This window comes from Erythrolamprus reginae, chromosome 4 (genome assembly GCF_031021105.1).
Source record: "Erythrolamprus reginae isolate rEryReg1 chromosome 4, rEryReg1.hap1, whole genome shotgun sequence".
NCBI lineage: Eukaryota > Metazoa > Chordata > Lepidosauria > Squamata > Dipsadidae > Erythrolamprus > Erythrolamprus reginae.
Genome location: NC_091953.1, coordinates 63125878 through 63143644, shown reverse-complemented (window position 1 = coordinate 63143644; position 17767 = coordinate 63125878). Strand labels below are relative to the sequence as shown.

Below are 17767 nucleotides of genomic sequence, written 5' to 3'. Positions count from 1 at the left end.
AAGGATTGGAGCCAGGAAGTTAAGCCGCAGTAGAAAATAGTCTGACCATGACAAAGGCCTCCCCTGCAGCCTTGTTCCAGGCCTCAGCAAGAGACTCTGCCGAACTGTGGACAAGTGTATCTGGAATAACCCCAAGCGCCATCTGGAAACCTTCTGGATCCATCAGGCGTCTGGGGCGGAACCTTCTAATTGGTTCCGCCTCCCTGCGGGGAAGGATTGGAGCCAGGAAGTTAAGCCGCAGTAGGAAATGATCTGACCACGACAAAGGCAACACTTCTAAGCCCCTTAATCTCAGATCATTACTCAGTTGCTCAGAGAGGAATATCATATCGGGTGCGTGCCGACCCTCGTGAGTCGGACCCTGAACTACTTGAGTCAGATCCATGGCTGTCATGGTGGCCATGAACTCCTGTGCCAGTCCAGAGGAACCGCCGAGCGACGGCAGATTGAAGTCCCCCAGGACGATAAGTCCGGGGAACTCCACCGCCAGCCCGGCCACCTCCTCGAGTAGCACAGGCAGGGCTGTTGACACGCAGCTGGGAGGCAGGTACGTGAGTAACAAGCCCACCTGAACCCCTAAGTCCAACTTCACCAGGAGGGACTCGCAACCCGCAACCTCTGGAGCAATGAGCCTACGCAGGCCAAGACTCTCCCTGGCTATAATAGCCACTCCTCCCCCCCTTCCCTGGGGTCGAGGTTGGTGCCATACCCGAAACCCAGCTGGGCAAATTTCAGAGAGAGGAACTCCTCCCTCCGGGCCCAGCCAGGTTTCGGTCACACAAGCCAGGTCGGCCTCCTCATCCAGGATCAGATCCCGGATGAGGAGAGCTTTATTTACCACCGACCTGGCATTGAGTAGCAACAACTTGAGCCCAGGGTCAGAATTACACTCATCACCAGTGCCTTGAGTTAAGCTCATGGAGCCTGAAGAAGGGATCGCTACTAAGCAGGGATCCCTCCTTCCCCTGGAACGGCTAGCTCCATGGCTTCTGCCATACCTGCCTCTCCCCAGCAAGACCGGGATATTTTGACCCTCTGTCACCCCAGAGATAAGTGTCCCCTCCCCTCCTGCCCTTCCAGCGTCAGGTGTGCCAAAAATTCCATTCATGTCATATTCATTCATTCCATACATATTATAATCCCCCCCACCCACTCCATTCCATCTATCACCCCCCTCCCATTCATTTTCATTCACAGTATTCCATTCATTCCAATAATTACTAAAATAGTCCCATTCATTCATGCCATCACTACCATCCTCCCATCCACTTAAAAATCCCCACAATAATTTAATTAAAAAGAGTTAATATAAAACTAACAGTTCATATTATTGAAAATATTAATTATTAAAAATATAGATAAATATAAGTAATAAAAATTAAAATAGAGGTAGAAGATATTTCAACTGGTCAGTTAATTAATCAATTAAGCCAAGTTCATATAGATATCATCCAGTCTAAAAAAGGTGAGTCCAAGGGATGTATGATGTTATTAGTAGGACAAACAGTCCTGAGTATAAACTCTGTCCTCTGTCCTCCCAGGTTTTCTCTTTGCCACTGTCGTTGTTATCAGCTTTCTCACCTCCACGACACCCCCGGTCTCTCATGGGTCACCCCAAATGTCTACCAGTACTTCTGCTGTTATTTGAGAGGTATCTCTGTATCTCCTGGTCTTCAGTTATAGCATCCAGCAGCCACAAGGTTTTCATACTGTCAATTTCAATCTGGCAATCTCTTTCTCACAATCTCCTTGTTCACTATAATGGCAGGCCCTCCTTCTTCCAGGCACTCCAGCACCGAGTATGTCCACCGCAAAGCCCTCCGACGTCGAGTGTGCCCACCATGTAACCACTCAGCGTCCAGCATCTATCCGGTAGATCCCGTTGTTTTTGGGAACGTCCTGCTGTTGTGGGGGACGTTTTCCTCCATCTACTTTCCTCCTCGGCCCGTGCACAGTCCACCCAGCATGCTCGCCCTGAACATTCGCACGCTCGCTCGCTCCTTCTCAGTCCCTCTCCACCTCTCCTTTTCCACCTCTGTCCGTGTCGGTATGGGTCAATGCTGGGCGGCAACCTCCACTCTTCTTATCTCTGCCAACCCCCGGGTTGAGCCTCAATGTGATTGCAACAATATAGCTCACCCCACTGCAGAATGCTCTTAAAAAGCGTGGATTCAGGGCAGAATCAAGCTCGGTCACGGTCGCCATTTTCCGAGCCCCAGCTGATCGGGGCTCCCAGCTTTCTCACAGCAGGAAATAAAGAGAAAAGCACTGCCGAGACACAAGGTAACACGATCCTCCGAAACGGGGGAGTCTAATCCTTCTGAACTATCTGTTGTTTTTCAAAATTAACTGAAAAATTTCCCTATATTTGATCTTAATGCCGTAGTCCAGCGGAGCAGCAGTCTCTTCCCTCCCTCCTGCTACTCAACCGGAACCGGAAATATGTGAATTCAAAGGCTGGCCTGACACAGTTTTGGTAGTAAGGAAAAAAAACCCGACACAGGGGAGTGAGAGAGTGAGAGATTATGCCACGTAGCACACATTCCTTCACGCAGAATCCAGAGTAACTGAACACAGGAAGGAATTAGAAATCCCTGCATTGGATTTGTCCTCATGATTGCCCTTGTGGGTGTGGGGATGGGAGATGAGCTTTTGACCTGGATATAATCTTAAGGGACCTTAAGTTGGAATGAAGCATGCTGAATCCAAATTAGCTTTGTTAATAAATGTGACTCTATGCTAAAGAAATAAGACATGGAAGTTCATTTATTCACTCAGATGCTTTTGGTTCACTGACAGATGGGCTCCTTAATGCTGGCCCCAGCCACTGACCAGCACTCTGAAAGTTCTGTCTCTATTACCTCGGTTGGAATTGTCCCAAGTTCTTCTCTCTCTGTGGCAACCCCAATTCTCGTCGGGCACCCCAGTCACCCTGGGCTACATCTTCGGCTCCCTTTGCCTTTCGTGGCTCCACGCAGCTTCCAAACCACTTCTGGGCAGCCTCCACACGATCCCGGCATAATAGTTGTGATCTCCTCATCCTCCTCCTTCACGACAGCTTTATTCTCCACATTTAGTCAGTGGTACGATTTCCAATAACGGTCGACAGTCCCTCCAACGCCAGGTGCCCCCACCATTTGGCATTCTGGCATCGCAGGTCTGTCCACTCCAATAAGCCAGGGCTGGCAGAGCTGTCTAGCTAGGTTCGCTGATCTTAACAAAAAGGAAGGTCGCGGGTTTTTTCGGTCTCCAGGTCAGTGCGGCAGATGGCTGTCAGCCCTCGGTGCCCTCAACACTTCTGTCGCTTCTCCCACAGTCTAATGCGGCAAGCAGCAGGTGGCAGGCAGCTCAGATGACAGACGGTGGGCAGTAGGCAACTCGGATGGCAAGTGGCAGATGACTCGGGCGGCAAGCAGCAGATGACTCAGACGGCAAGTGGCCGGCGGGCAGGAGGCTCAGGCTCTAATGGCGGCTGCCATTTTCCGAGCCCCAGCTGATCCCAGCTGATTGGCTGGTCGGCTCTCCAATGCTTCCGATGTTTCTCAGGAACAGACAGATCCTCTGAGGCAGAGACTTCTTCCCTCTCCCGTGGTACAAAGAATGAGCTGCCACGTTTGCTAACAGTCCCTATGCAACAATGTTACCCCCATTGTCCAGCGGAGCAGCGATCCTCTCCCTCCTTCCCGCTGCCCCACCAGAACCTACATCACTAGTGTTCTGCCAGGCTCTCTGGTAGAAGCCTCCTGAAAATTCACGGGTACAAATTTCAGACACACACGTTTGAAAATTCAAAACAATGTCCTTTATCACAAAATTCAAAAGAAACAAAGCACCCTTTTTGTATTGCAAACAGCACTCTTCCCCAAAGCAACCTTGTAGGCTGTACAAGTCCCTTAATCAGTCCTTAAGTACTTAGCTAGCAGCTATGAAGAAACGTCACAGCCCTCCTTCTTCCCACAAACTGAAACACACACACACTTTACTCTGCTTTGGTGTCAAAGGCGTGAAAAATCCACAAAGTTCAGAAACAGCGAGGCATGATCCTGAAGAACTGCGATCAGATAATCTTCCACAGCGGCCAAACTGGTACGCTGCTATTTATAGCAGCAACTCTAATTACTGGAGCCCCACCCAAACACAGGTGGCCTCTCTTATCTCCTGTAATATTTCCTCAATTGGTTTCTTCGATGCATAAGTCTGCGCCTGCGTGGGTCTAACACTTCATCATCCGAATCGACCGAAGATAATGGTGATTGGCTTCCTGGGCTGTGTGCTAAGCCCCCCTCTTCCAAGTCACCCCCATCTTCGTCTTCGTCCGAGGAAACTGCACTCCCTGACTCTGCCGGCAACAAAACAGGCCTAGGATATGTTGACATTTCCCCTACCTCCACCTCCACATTCCCTGGGGCAGGAGCTGGGCCAGAGCCAACCACAACAATTAGGTTGGGAGATTTTAAATCTGTTTCCCTATAGAGAGAAGGTTTTCCTCGGGACATTCTCTTAGTTATGGTTGTTACTATAAATCTTTGAGTTAATCCTCAGACACAGGTATTATACAGAAACCTAAAGCTGTCAGAATATTTTTTTTAAAAACTGCTATTACTGAAGTCATTAATGATAGAACCAACCCCTTTCCATTTTCCAAACCAGCCATTGAGCCATGCAGTAAGGGAGGTATCTGTTCCAAAATTATCAGCCAAGTACTCTGCTAACGTAGTGAGACCTTGTAAGGCCCTAGCGATGGTTCCATCAGATGCTGTGTTATTTGAAATAAAAGTACAGTACCTACCTCCTAACTTTATACACACTCCTTTCTCTGCCAATATCATATCTAGTGCCATTGTATTTTTCCCAAGTCATTCTACTAGTGGCATCATTCTACAGTTGACAACATGTCTGGGGTAATTAATGAATATCTGTTTATTATACTGTAATAGATATAAGCAACAGAGATAGGCATAGAAGAGATAGGCATAGAAATCCAATAAATAAATAAATAAATAAACAAACAAACAAACAAACAAACAAACAAACAAACAAGTAAGTAAGTAAGTAAGTAAGTAAACAAACAAACAAACAAACAAATAAATAAATAAATAAATAAATAAATATATAAATAATTCAATCCACATTTTTCTTTATAGTCACTCACCAGAGCAGTGATTCAAACTATGTGATAATCAAGCTATCGGATTTCTGGCCTCATATTCATCAGGAACCCCTTTGGGAATCTCAGTAGCATCCAAATAAACTTTGTCATTGACAGACATTCCTAATACATTTCTTTTTATTCTATGATGTTCTTTTATTACCATATGGATTTCAAATGCCAACGTAAAAGGGATAGCCAGTTGGACAATTGCACAAATACCTATACAATTTGGGGGAAGAACATGTCTTAATACCGGTATTTAACCCCCACAATACCACCATAAGACAGTTCTACGAACGGCCATTTTGGAATACCATAATTTCTTTTTTGGTTGCTGTGGTGACATCTACTGTTTCTACATATGCTTCCAGTTCTCTTATCATTTGGTCAGAATCCACACCTTACCTTTTCAGACATGCAGTGTGGTTACCATAGGTTGCAAACAATGTAGGTGGTTTCTTAGTATCTAGACGTTTTACTGGTGGACACAGGAAAGAAAGGGATTTATAACTTTCATTTCCTGAGGATGTTCTATGTTGAAAAAGAGCCAATATGCATCTCATGCTACCTGTGGGCTAATGATTTCGCCTGACCACAAGCATAACATTTTCTTTTTTTTCAATTCTGTACCTATTTTACCCAGGCATGTGTACTTCCATATCTAGCCTCAATTTCAATTTTTTTCTCAAATTGTCTATTTACATTATAGTGACTAATTTGGTACCATTAGGTGGACCATAACAATTTCTTTTTTAAAAATTCTGTGCAGTGTATTCTACCCATTTTACTCAGGCATTTTTACTTCCATATCTAGTCTCAATTTCAAACATTTGTCTCAAATAGTCTATTTCCACTATAATCACTAATTTGGTACCATTGAGTGGAACAAAAGGCTTAATCTGAGGCATTTTACTTCTATCTTTTTGCTAGCTCCTTTTGCTTTAACCATCCTAATCCTGAAACAACATCCTAAAGTATCTCTTCCTGCGATATTGATCCCCATAGTATACAGTTATTATTTATTTAGTTCACACTTTTCATGGTTATGCTAATTATATATCATATTTCCCCCCCACAATTCCTGAGTAAGGATAAAAAGTCTCTGTTGTCTACTATATATCCCCCCAACAGGAAGAATCTGTATTTACACAAAAATATATTTCCTTATTTGCATATTGTATTTGGTTGCTCACATTCCCAGAATTTATTAAGTGGCATACATTGAATTTGATTACCTGAGGCTTGGTAATCTTATTAATATCAATAATAAATTTGTACCCTATTTGTAGAAAGTTGGAGCTAGTAAGAGCTTATGATCATCTCTGTTCCCTATTCCTAGTACCACATAAACCACATAGGACACAACTGGACATCCCACCGAGTAACTCAGATGTCCTATACCCGGAAAGCAAACATCTACTTTATTGTTTTATTATTTTCAGAGAGGGTTGCTTAAAGGTTGCGCTTTCCACTGTTTCGCCTGTGGAGACCTTGACCAGTTCCTTAAGTCTGGTGCAATGAGTCCAGCCACTTTCAGCAGTTCTTACAGCTGTTTCAATGGCCAGTAGCACCTGGAAGCGTAAGCAATAATGAAGGCAATAAAGTACCAAAAATTAGCAAAGGTTTACTATATATTTGCCAATACGTGTGCCCATGAATTGGACTCAGAACAAAGCATGCAACCGGATTTTATACCCCTTCCCCTGGCCCATCCTCCACCCTCACCACTGTTCGGGTTTTCCATTGGTTGGATACTAATAAGCTTACAGCCTATCTGGAATGCTTATTAACAAAGATACCCTAGTTGCAGGGCAAAATCTCCCCAGCTATTGCTCAGAAAGCGCCCCCACCCCCGCCCTCAGTTCTCTTTTCTGGAAACTTCTGAACCATATTGTTTACTATAAGAACAATACTAATTTTTCAAGAAGTTCATTAACTCTCTTTATATTTATATTTATATTTATATTTTATGGTTTTTTTAATAATAAATTTTTATTGATTTTTAAAAAAAATTATATACATCTACACATTTACAAAACATAAAAAGGAAAAAGGAAAAAAAAGAAACCAAAACCAAACATATTGTTAAAGGCAATACTTCATATTTCACACCCTAGAACTGGGATATTACTTTGGGGGAGCATCATAAAGCAACTGTTGCTTAAGCGATGAACATGTGGGACTAGGCCGAAGCCACTGAACTAAACCAGTGGAATTGGGTCATATATACTTTAAAGAAGCACCATAACTCTGAAGGCAAAGCAACTGTTGGTTAATCGAGGAACATGTGATACTAAGCCGAAGCCACTGAACTAAAAGTTGTTAAGGCAAATAAGCACTGTAGAGAAAAGACAGGAAAAAGAACCAAGTCATTAAGAGGAAAAAAGGACAGTAATTGGCCCTGAGCCCATGGCAAACCCCTCCGCAAATGCAACCAACAAAGGAGTTGGGCCTGCCCCTCCACACCAACACTGGGGGATGAAAAGGGGTCCTGAAGCCCACCCAGCCTTTGAATTCATTTTTGGATCCCAGACATGGTGGCTTCCATTCCATTGGTTAGGCCAAAATCTCACATTTTGTATATCTGTGTAGTATATAGATTATACTGTAGTTCAATCACATCAACTTTAATCTGATTTATATTTTGGTGGTTTCTAAAGCTTTTTAACTGGGCATATAAGCCTGGGTATGGAACTGAAATTGCTTTATTTCTTCATGCGATGTTGCAAATAAGGGAAATAGTGAGTCAAATCATTTATTTTGCAGCAAAAGGTCAAATTTATTTGTCAAATTTATATAGCGTAGTGTCCATATCACTAGAACTAAATACAAATCAAGATCTATATTTGCTGTTTCGTCCTCCAAATTTAAAGCCACATATTTCCCAAACCCATCTCCCTCATATACATTCAACATATAGGTTGAAATAATGAGAGTGTGTTTTTCACCCTTTTGTGTTCCTCTGTATTTGACAATAGACAGTGACTAGCCAAAAATCCACCAGTTTAATTCTGTGGCCAAGTCTCATGCCTCATTCACCAACTCAAACTGTTTGCAATAATAAACAATAAAATGCAATAAAAGAGATATGTCAGCATATAAATTAAACCACTCAAAACTTGTTATCATACTGCCTATCACTAATGTCTGTCATGAATGTGTCATGTTTATTTATTTTTTGGCTTTTCGTAGCTGTTAACAGATTGACAGAGATGGAAGGGATCTTGTAGGTCATCTAGTCTAACCCCCTGCCTAAGCAGGAGACCCTAAATCTGCCCCCACCTAGGATCAGACTCACAACCTCCTGATTCCAATGTAAGAGCTCCACCTCTAGGCCACAGCAGCTGGGATTTTAAAAGCTGTTAAAAGCAATAGAAGTAAACATCAGTCTAAAAGTCATGATTCTTTGAAAGTGTGAGCCTGAAGGAAGTCCATTTATCTTACATGAGGTATGGAACAGCATAATACCTTTATAGAATTATAAAACAATACTTTTATAATTCTTAATTTCTGATCATAGGTCATTTTTGTTTCTGCTGATTATTCTTATAAGAAGAAGGAGTCAACCTATTCTCCAAAGCACCTGAGGGTAGAACAAGAAGCAATGGGTGGAAACTAAACAAGGAGAGAAGTAACTTAGAACTAAGGAGAAATTTCCTGACAGTCAGAACAGTGAATCAGTGGTACAGCTTGCCTCCAGAAGTTGTAAATGCCCCAACACCAGAATATTTTAAGCAGATGTTGGATAATCACCTGTCTGAAGTAGTGTAGGGTTTCCTGCCTAAGCAGGGGGTTTGACTAGAAGACCTCCAAGGTCCCTTCCAACTCTGTTTTTGTTGTTGTTATTTTATTCAGAAAAAATAATAATACACAACAAACATGATTTACATGCTGGATTTCGTATTACAATAATACAAGTCGAACAGTTCCCAAGCATATCATCATCATCTTCATCATCATCATCATTATATGCAGCTTAGATGAAACTCAAATACTTTGGCCATCTAATGAGAAGGAAGAACTCACTGGAGAAGAGCCTAATGCTGGGAAAGATTGAGGGCAATAGAAGAAGGGAGAAACAATAGGTGTGAGTTTAAGGGACTCTGGAGGATGGTAGAGGACAGGAAGGCCTGGAGGAAAATTGTCCATGGGGTCACAATGGGTGGATACGACTTAGCAACTAACAACAAAAAAAACATGCAACTTACAATAAGATTTTGTTCTTTGTTTTATTTTTTTGCAGACAATTTATAACTATCTTATAAACATCACTTAATTACTGAAAAGATTTCTTTCCTAAATTTTGAAACTAAAGAATGCAATTTTTGGAAAAAATATATTGTATTAGTAGGAAAGTCTTGGGATATTTTAGAAAATGGTTTAATACAAGCTAGTTAAAATATAAGACAAAGTATCAATCCTGATAATATTTTATTCTGATCCATGGTTTAATTACAGCTTGCTGAAAAAGTAACGGCTAGTTCAGCCAACATGCCAAGATAAGGCCAACCATAAAAAGAAAAAGTAAATTTAATTATCTAAACAAAGGTATTTCTCATCTACTTGCATGCCCAGTGGAGATGTTTAAGGAGGGTTCTGTGGTATATGCCATCTTTTTGTGGTAGTAGGAGGGTGGCAGTTCTAACCAAACCCCTAAATTATGGTTTTCTCAGTGAGCTGGGTGTTTCTACATAAACAGGGAACTGGAACTAGGTGGAACCCACACTAATGTAGGCATGCATATATTTACATACTTTTTTTTTTGCTTCCCTCATAGAATTTGGTATATACCCTGCATGAAATATAATATTTCTAAAATGCTCCAACATTGTGGGTTAAGTTCTTTGCTATTTGATTAGATCAGGGAAAATGAGCATGTCCTCTTTCATAGCCCCAGATCAAGGAGTATTATGCTCAATAGAAAAAGATAATTTATGGAACACCTAGAGTAAGGAAAAAACTGGAGATGATGGAATTATGAAAACTCCTCCATTATATCTGTTATTTTATCGTTTCCTTCCATTCAATTTTGCCCTACAAGTCCCATGATGCTAAGAGAAGAGGTTCCTTAGTTGCCATAGTAATAAAGATCTAAACAGCCACTTCTAAACAGCCACTTCTAGGGCAAGAACCGGGTAACGTGCATAAACTGACCTCGGGTACAAGCCTCTTGCCTGGGCATCGTGGGGAGGACATTATATATCTGTTTCTAATTTCAGCCACAATATATAGTGTTAAAATGATGGCTTCCTGTGAAGCAGTTCTTCATCCTACTTTCCAGGAGGAATGCAGAAAAAGTGGAAGCTCTAACGATTCTCCAACTGAGTTTATTAAGAGCAGCAGCAACAACAGTAAAGACAGTAAATCTAGCAAATGTTCCAGCCAATTTGGAAGTGCTCAGTTTACTGATTCAACTGAGTTTGATATACTGGTTGATGACATTTCAAGAACAGCTATCAATGGCAGCAAGGAAAGCATTTGTGGAACTTCTTGGGACAATTGGGAAGATTGTCACTCAGATTCCCCTCAAACCTACCCAAGGGAAGGGCCTAGCAGCTTCACTATCTCATGGATCCAGCAACTACAAACTAAGGAGTGGATCTTACCAGATAAGAAAAATAAAAATGATGTCCATACAAAAGGTAAGAAGGCCATTTGTTATCCAGAACACTGCTGCATTCATGGTGCTTGGCAGATTTCAACTGAACTAATGGCAGCTAAGCCTTTGCTGAAAATCAAGCAGTTGTCCTATAACTGCACTTTTGCTTAGCTACCTTGACACTTCTATACTTTAAAGACTCTACTGTTCATCTGTCTGTCTGGCCAGTTTAATATAAAGCTTAGAGTCCAGGTCTAGCAATCCTGGTTTAGACATGTCTGGCTGAGGAATTCTAGAGCTGAAGTCCAAGCATAGACTAGACTAGACTGGACTAGAATTCTTTATTGGTCATGTATGATTGGACACAGAAGGAATTTGTCTTGATGCATATGGTCTCAGTGTAAAGAAAAGAAAAGATACATTTGTCATGAATGATGAGGTACAACGCTTAATGATTGTCATAGGGTTCAAATAAGCAATCAGGAAACAATCAATATTATTATATAAATCATAGATATACAAGCAAAGTTACAGTCATAAGTGGGAGGAGATGTGTGAAAGGGACCATGAGAAGACTAATAGTAATAGTAATGCAGCCTTAGTGAATAGTTTGACAACAGTGAGGGAATGATTTGTTTAGCAGAGTGATGGTGTTCAGGGTAAAACTGTTCTTGTGTCTAGTTGTCTTGGTGTGCAGTGCTCTGTAGCATCATTCTTAAAGTAGGAGGTGAAACAATTTATGTCTAAGATGCAAGGGTTCAGTAAATATATTCACGGCTCTCTTTTTTACTCATGCAGTATACAGGTTCTCATGCAGTATACAGGTTCTCAATGGAAGACCAGTTGGCAGTAATTATTTTTTTCTGCAGTTCTGATTATCCTCTGCAGTCTGTTTCTGTCTTGTTGGCTTGCAGAACGAATCAGACAGTTATAGAGGTGCAGATGATAGACTTAATAATTCCTCTGTAGAACTGTATCATTAGCTCCTTGGGCAGTTTGAGCTTCCTGAGTTGGCACAGAAAGACCATTTATGTTATGCTATCTGGATGATGTTTTGATGTTAGATGACCATTTTAGGTCTTCAAATATGGCAGAACTTACAAATTTGAAGGTCTCTAATCTTTATACTGTGTTGTCTAGTATTGTAAGAGGAAAAAGTATGGGCAGACTTCTCCTAAGGTCTACCAATATTTCTATAGTTTTGAGTGTGTTCAATTCCAGATTATTTCAGTTGTACCACGGGGCTAGTTGTTCAACCTCCCATCTATATGAATGAGACCAATCACTGCATTTTAAAGCTATCAAAATACTGTTTTGGCATATTATGTGAGTATAGCAGTTATGTCTTACAACAGCTAATATTATGAAAGTTCAGGTATGATTTTTCACAATAGGTTAATCAACAAACAGTTGCATTAGAGATTGACTCAAGATATTACATAAAAGGGAGTGAATCTATGCACTGAATACATATTTGAGCATTTAACTCTGAGAATTATGTAAAATTAAGTGCTTTGCTCAATCTAATATGCTACCTTGATATTTTTTTTCCATGCAGGAGGTAAAGCAATGCCGAAAAAGAAACCTCAGCAGAAGACCACATCTAGTACTGACCATAACATCAATGTTCAGGAGAAAAATAACACGGCTTGCCGTCTATTGTCAGCAAAGGATCATGAAATTAAACAACTGAAAAACGAAGTAGCTGTTCTGCAGAATAAATTGGAGACCGTTGCTACGGAAAATAAAACATTGAAGCATCTTCAGTCTCAGCATTTGAAAATAATCAGGAATTACGAAAATGCAGAAATTAATCTGCCCAATCTTTTGACCACCCAGTCTAATGAAATGCAGGCTCTAAAAGAACATCTTAAGAAGTCTCAAGAAGAAGAGCGCAGAGCTGCCAAGAAGCTGAGAGATGTTGAGGTTCAACTCTTAAAAACAAAAGATGCCTTGCAGGCATTGAAGAAAGTTTCTGAAGACAAAAAACTTGAAGAGAGAGGAGAACTTCAGCATAAATTAAAATTACTTACACAAAAATTGGAAGCTAGTGACAAGAGAACCCAGGTAACATGCAATGTACATTGCTTAGAACTTCATAGCAGGCTCTGTGAGCAGAACAGGACACTTAGGCATGAAGCTTTGTCCACACCTCTTTTGCCCCCAGCCACCTGCTTCAGCCCATTTACAGCCAACTTTTCTCCTCCTCTGACCCTCCCCTGGCCATAGCAGATATGTCACCAGGACCCGAGGGAGGGTGAGTAGCAAGCGCCATGGCCACTGGGGAGCAGACAGGCAAGAGTGTGTTGGGGGTTCCAGGACCAGAATAACGAGCACCTCAAAGGGGATTCACAAAGAAGTTCCCATAAAAGAGGACGACGACAAGACTGGCATGGCTTCTGCCACTGCGGGAGGGCTGGGGGGGGGGGGTCGCACATGGGAATGGCAAGGCCGGCATGGCTTCTGCCATTGCAGGTGTGTGTTGGAGCATGACAGGCAAATGGAGGTGGCGTGTAGCATATCCTATCTTCCACTGTGGAATCAGCAAACCATACACATTTTGAAAAGAATCACTAATCACATGAAAAAGTCCATCTCTGATAATATGAGCCTAGCCAGCACATTTAAAACTGTATACTGACTAAACCTACCATATTTGGCATCATACCAAGGGAAAAATAAAGCATTTTGGTTTTATTATAATTGAACAAATTGTAAGCCTCATATGACCTTATTATTGGTTATACATGTTATTTTGGATATTATTCTTCCACAATGTAGGTCGATTCCCATTTCAATAATTGAGGATTTTCGTCTTTTTGGAAACAGTTAATAAAATTTCAGTTGTCTTCCTCTAATTTCTAATTCAATATGATTGCAAATATTGAATAACATTATTGATGATTTATTTGTAATGTTTTTTAGGATTTGGAGAAGCAGCTCTCATTGAAAACTACCTCTTTTAGACACCAGTTAGCAGTTGAGAAGACAAAGGCAATTGAAGCTCAGTCAATCACTGCCAATTTAGAAAGAGAAATGGAGTCACTGAAGCTGAAACTTAAGGTATTTAGAAGCTGAAATAAAATTTGGCTTACCACACAAGGCATCCAAGATGCTAGTCACTAATACTCATTTGAACTGAGCCTCTAAACTGTAGATTGGAGAAATGTATTAATTCACGTTAAGCCACTTGCAAACATTTCTAGGAAAAGTTACTATTTGAAACGTTTCTTCTAATATGAAAATAATGTGTTTTTGAAACCTGTTACTCAAGGCCTGTACTGATAGAAAATTGAGTGGGAAAACGGTACAAATATGCCTAAGGAAATATTTAAAATACAGATAAATAAAATGAAATACTGGGGGAATTACACAGTGAAATGTATGAACTCTAAAGAACTGTCATTAATGTAATAAACTATATTATCAACTTAAATAATGCATTTCTTTAGGAGAAAGAACGGGAACTTGGCATAACAAATATTTATGCCCACCGGATGCGTAAAGGTCAGCCGGACAAAACCGATTCATGTTCTTCCCCAAGAGGTAGCACAATGTGTTTCATACTTTATTGCGAAATAAAGATATGATAATTCTTTGTCATGTCAAAACTATTTCAAATGGTTGCTGTATTTTCTTCTTGAAATACTGCATTATATGAACTCTTTCTTTATCTTGTTATCTGTTATTCATGGGTCCTAATTAAACAGATGCACTCTTGTCCTTCTCTCTAGAAGTGAGAGATAAGGGGAGAATAAGGGGATAATTACTAAGGAAGCTCACTAAATTCAAAATCTCTTTCTTAAGATTTTAGTGTATGTGTGTGCTATATAGATTACATTCAATCAAATCCATGTATAGTCTGACATATTTTGATGACTTCTGGAGCCTTTTAATTTGGGATATAAACCTGGCTGTGGCACTGAAATTGTTTATTCACTCTCACTAAAGATCACATTACTGTATTGCTGTTTCTTGCTCCAACTCTAAAGCCACACACATTTTCCCCAATCCCACCTCCCTCATATACATTCAACATATGCTGAATTAGTAAAGAGAGTTATTTCTAATCACTTCGCACAACTCTGAACGTTTCAACACGAGTAATTTATCACTGCCTTGTCCCATGAAGCATGAAATAATCTCCTTGCATTTGCCCCTGAAGAGATTATCTAACATCTTCCTCTCATGTGGCTCCTATCCCATATACACAGTCCTCAAATTATGACTATAATGAAGCTCAGAATTTTCACCATAAGTTATGATGGTAATAAATCAAGACACCCATATGACCAACCTGATTTAAAAACTTTTTTGAGGTATTTGTTAAATGAATGTCTTGTTTCTAAAGTGGGGTATGGGACACCATCAGAACTCTGGAATTGAGTCATACTCAAAACGTAAATGCTTTGGAAGAAACATCATAACTCTGAATTCAAAGCAACTGTGAAGTGAGGAATATGTGAGACTATATGTGAGAAACATGTGAAAAAATTTACATCAGAGTTATCCCTCAACAGGTCCCATAACATGCAGAAAACCAAGGAACAGGCAACAGGGAGAAATAGTCAGCTTTGTAGGAGATTCCACCATCACCAATTACGAGCCCTCACATGCCAGATTTCCAAAGGAGAGACAAAAACACACCTCTTCAACTCCCCATGGAGAAAACAGTCACATCCTGCCTGGAGAAAAGAAGCTGCTTTTTCCAAAACTGTATAGTCCAAAGAGCATTTTAAGTACCAAGTGATTGTGTGCATTGTGTAATTCTAGTCAAGCTCACAGAAATAATAAATAACAGATCATATTAGAATTAGGATATATTAGATTGTAGATATTAGTATTAGAAATAGGATATATTAGATTTAAGATATTAGATAGTATTAGAACTAAGCAATGTTAGATAGTAAACATGACTATTAGGCAATATTAGTACAGTATATATGAGATAGCATTAGAACTAAGTATTAGATATTGGTATTAGGACTAGGATATATTACGGTAGATCATAGATATTAGGTATGGTAGTATTAGAACTAGGAGATAGTAGATAGTAATATTAGAACTAGGATATATTAGATAATAGATTTTACATAGTATAAGAATTAGGCAATATTAGTAGTTTCCGTAGTTACCATTGAAAAAACCTATGTTAACTTTTTGAACATTTTTATATATAAAAAAAATTGAAAAATATGTTTTCTGACTTATATTTATCAATTTCTATCTCAGAATAAGATTTCCTTGAAGCCTGTTTCTTTCCTATGAATAAAGAATATTTCCTTGCAATTTATTCAGAGGTTTTATTTAACCACTGGAGGGAGGCAAAGACTGTAATCTTGTAACTTGTCTGCAATAGTTATATTTACTATACTATATGGAATTAATCTTACAGACTTTTAATTTTTAAATTTTAGTTCTGTTTTTGGATAATGGATACAAGTCAGAGTACTGATATAACTGAAAGAAGATTATCAGATAAAGTTGAACTTTCAAGAACTTTTTTGGATATATATATAAGAACAGATGAAGTACTTCAGGCAATGGGAATGAAGCTTGAACTGAATTGTAACTACTGTGCCATGGTGGTGCAGTGGTTAGAATGTAGTATTGCAGGCTGACTCTGCTCATAGCCAAAAGTTCAATCCTGACAGGGATCAAGGTTGACTCAGACTTCCATCCTTCCGGGGTCAGTAAAATGATGATCCAGATTTTTGGGCACAACATGCTGACTCTGTTAACGGCTTGGAGTTTAATCCTTAGAGGGTTTAAAAGGACTATGAAGCAGTATATAAATTATATTGCTAAAACTTGACAGACTTTCAAAGGAACTCCATGAGGAGATAAAACACTTAACTGGAGATATTAAACAGATAAAGGATAGAGTGGAACAAGTGAAAGTTTAGAAAATTAAGAATTATGAGGATTTGCAGCCCAGACTTTTATAGATGAAATGGGTGCAACAGAGCCATCCAGCAACTCTCAGCCAATGAGGAGAACATTTCAACTGCATTCTAACCACTGAGCCATGGCAGTGCAGTGGTTAAACGCTGTATTGCATTCTAACTCTGCTGAAAGCCAGAAGTTGAATATTGACAGGCATCAAGGTTGACTTAGCCTTTCATCCTTCTGAGATCAATAAAATGAGAACCCAAATGGTTGAGGGGCAACATGGTGATTCTGTAAACTGCTTAGAGAGGGTTGTAAAGCACTATGAAGCAGCAGTAGGTTGCTCCCAGTTTGGACCAGTCCCTAGAACTGGTAGCGGCAGTGGCAGGAGGCTCCGCCCACCCACCAGGACCCTTCTGCGCATGTGCAGAAGCAGGTGCGCAAACCAGTAGCAAACTAATTCAGAACCCACTACTCTGAAGCAACATAGAAGTCTAAGTGCTATTGCTAAAACATGACATACTTTCAAAGGAACTCCATGAGGACATACAACACATTTAGCTGGAAATTGTGTGAATCGGCAGTCCAGGCTTTTATGTTTTCCCATCGTTTTGCCAGGACAATGCTCTAAGTTGTAATGGTAGGTAGCCAGAAAAACATTTCACAGGCCATTGAAAGTTCGCATTAGAGTTAGAGTTATTCAATAGTAGATGTTATTGTTCTCTGAGAACTCGGGGCGGCTCATAACAATAAAACAATGTACAAATCCAATATCTAAAAACATAATTTAAAAACCCTTATTAATAAAATAATCACACAACCCAATCAAACCATACATAAAATAGTTAGGGGAGGTGTCAATTTTCCCATGCCTGGTGGCAAAGATGAGTTTTCAACAACTTATGAAAGGCAAAGATGGTGGGGGCGGTTCTGATCTCCAGAGGAAGTTGGTTCCAGAGGGCCGGGGCCGCCACAGAGAAGGCTCTTCCCCTGAGCCCCACCAGACGCGATTGCTTAGTCGATGGGACCCGGAGAAGGCCCACTCTGTGGGACCTAATTGGCTGCTGAGATTCGTGCGGCAGAAGATAGTCCCGGAGGTATTCTGGTCCGATGCCATGTAGGGCTTT

The 17767-nt window shown here is 40.4% G+C and overlaps 1 protein-coding gene across 1 annotated transcript; it reads left to right on the top strand.

Annotated features, from left to right (window-relative positions):
• The first annotated feature begins 12320 nt into the window (after positions 1–12320).
• LOC139167056 (lebercilin-like protein) lies at positions 12321–14491 on the top strand. The gene is made up of 3 exons (XM_070751486.1): positions 12321–12818; positions 13677–13814; positions 14486–14491. The coding sequence occupies exons 1-3, from the start codon at positions 12321–12323 to the stop codon at positions 14489–14491; spliced, it is 642 nt and encodes a 213-aa protein (XP_070607587.1).
• Positions 14492–17767: the final 3276 nt, after the last annotated feature.

Excerpts from the sequence above, each read along its gene's own strand:
- LOC139167056 (XM_070751486.1), top strand. The coding sequence starts at position 12,321 with ATGCCGAAAAAGAAACCTCAGCAGAAGACCACATCTAGTACTGACCAT. Across the intron at positions 12,819-13,676 it reads CTAGTGACAAGAGAACCCAG|GATTTGGAGAAGCAGCTCTC; the intron begins GTAACATGCAAT and ends AATGTTTTTTAG.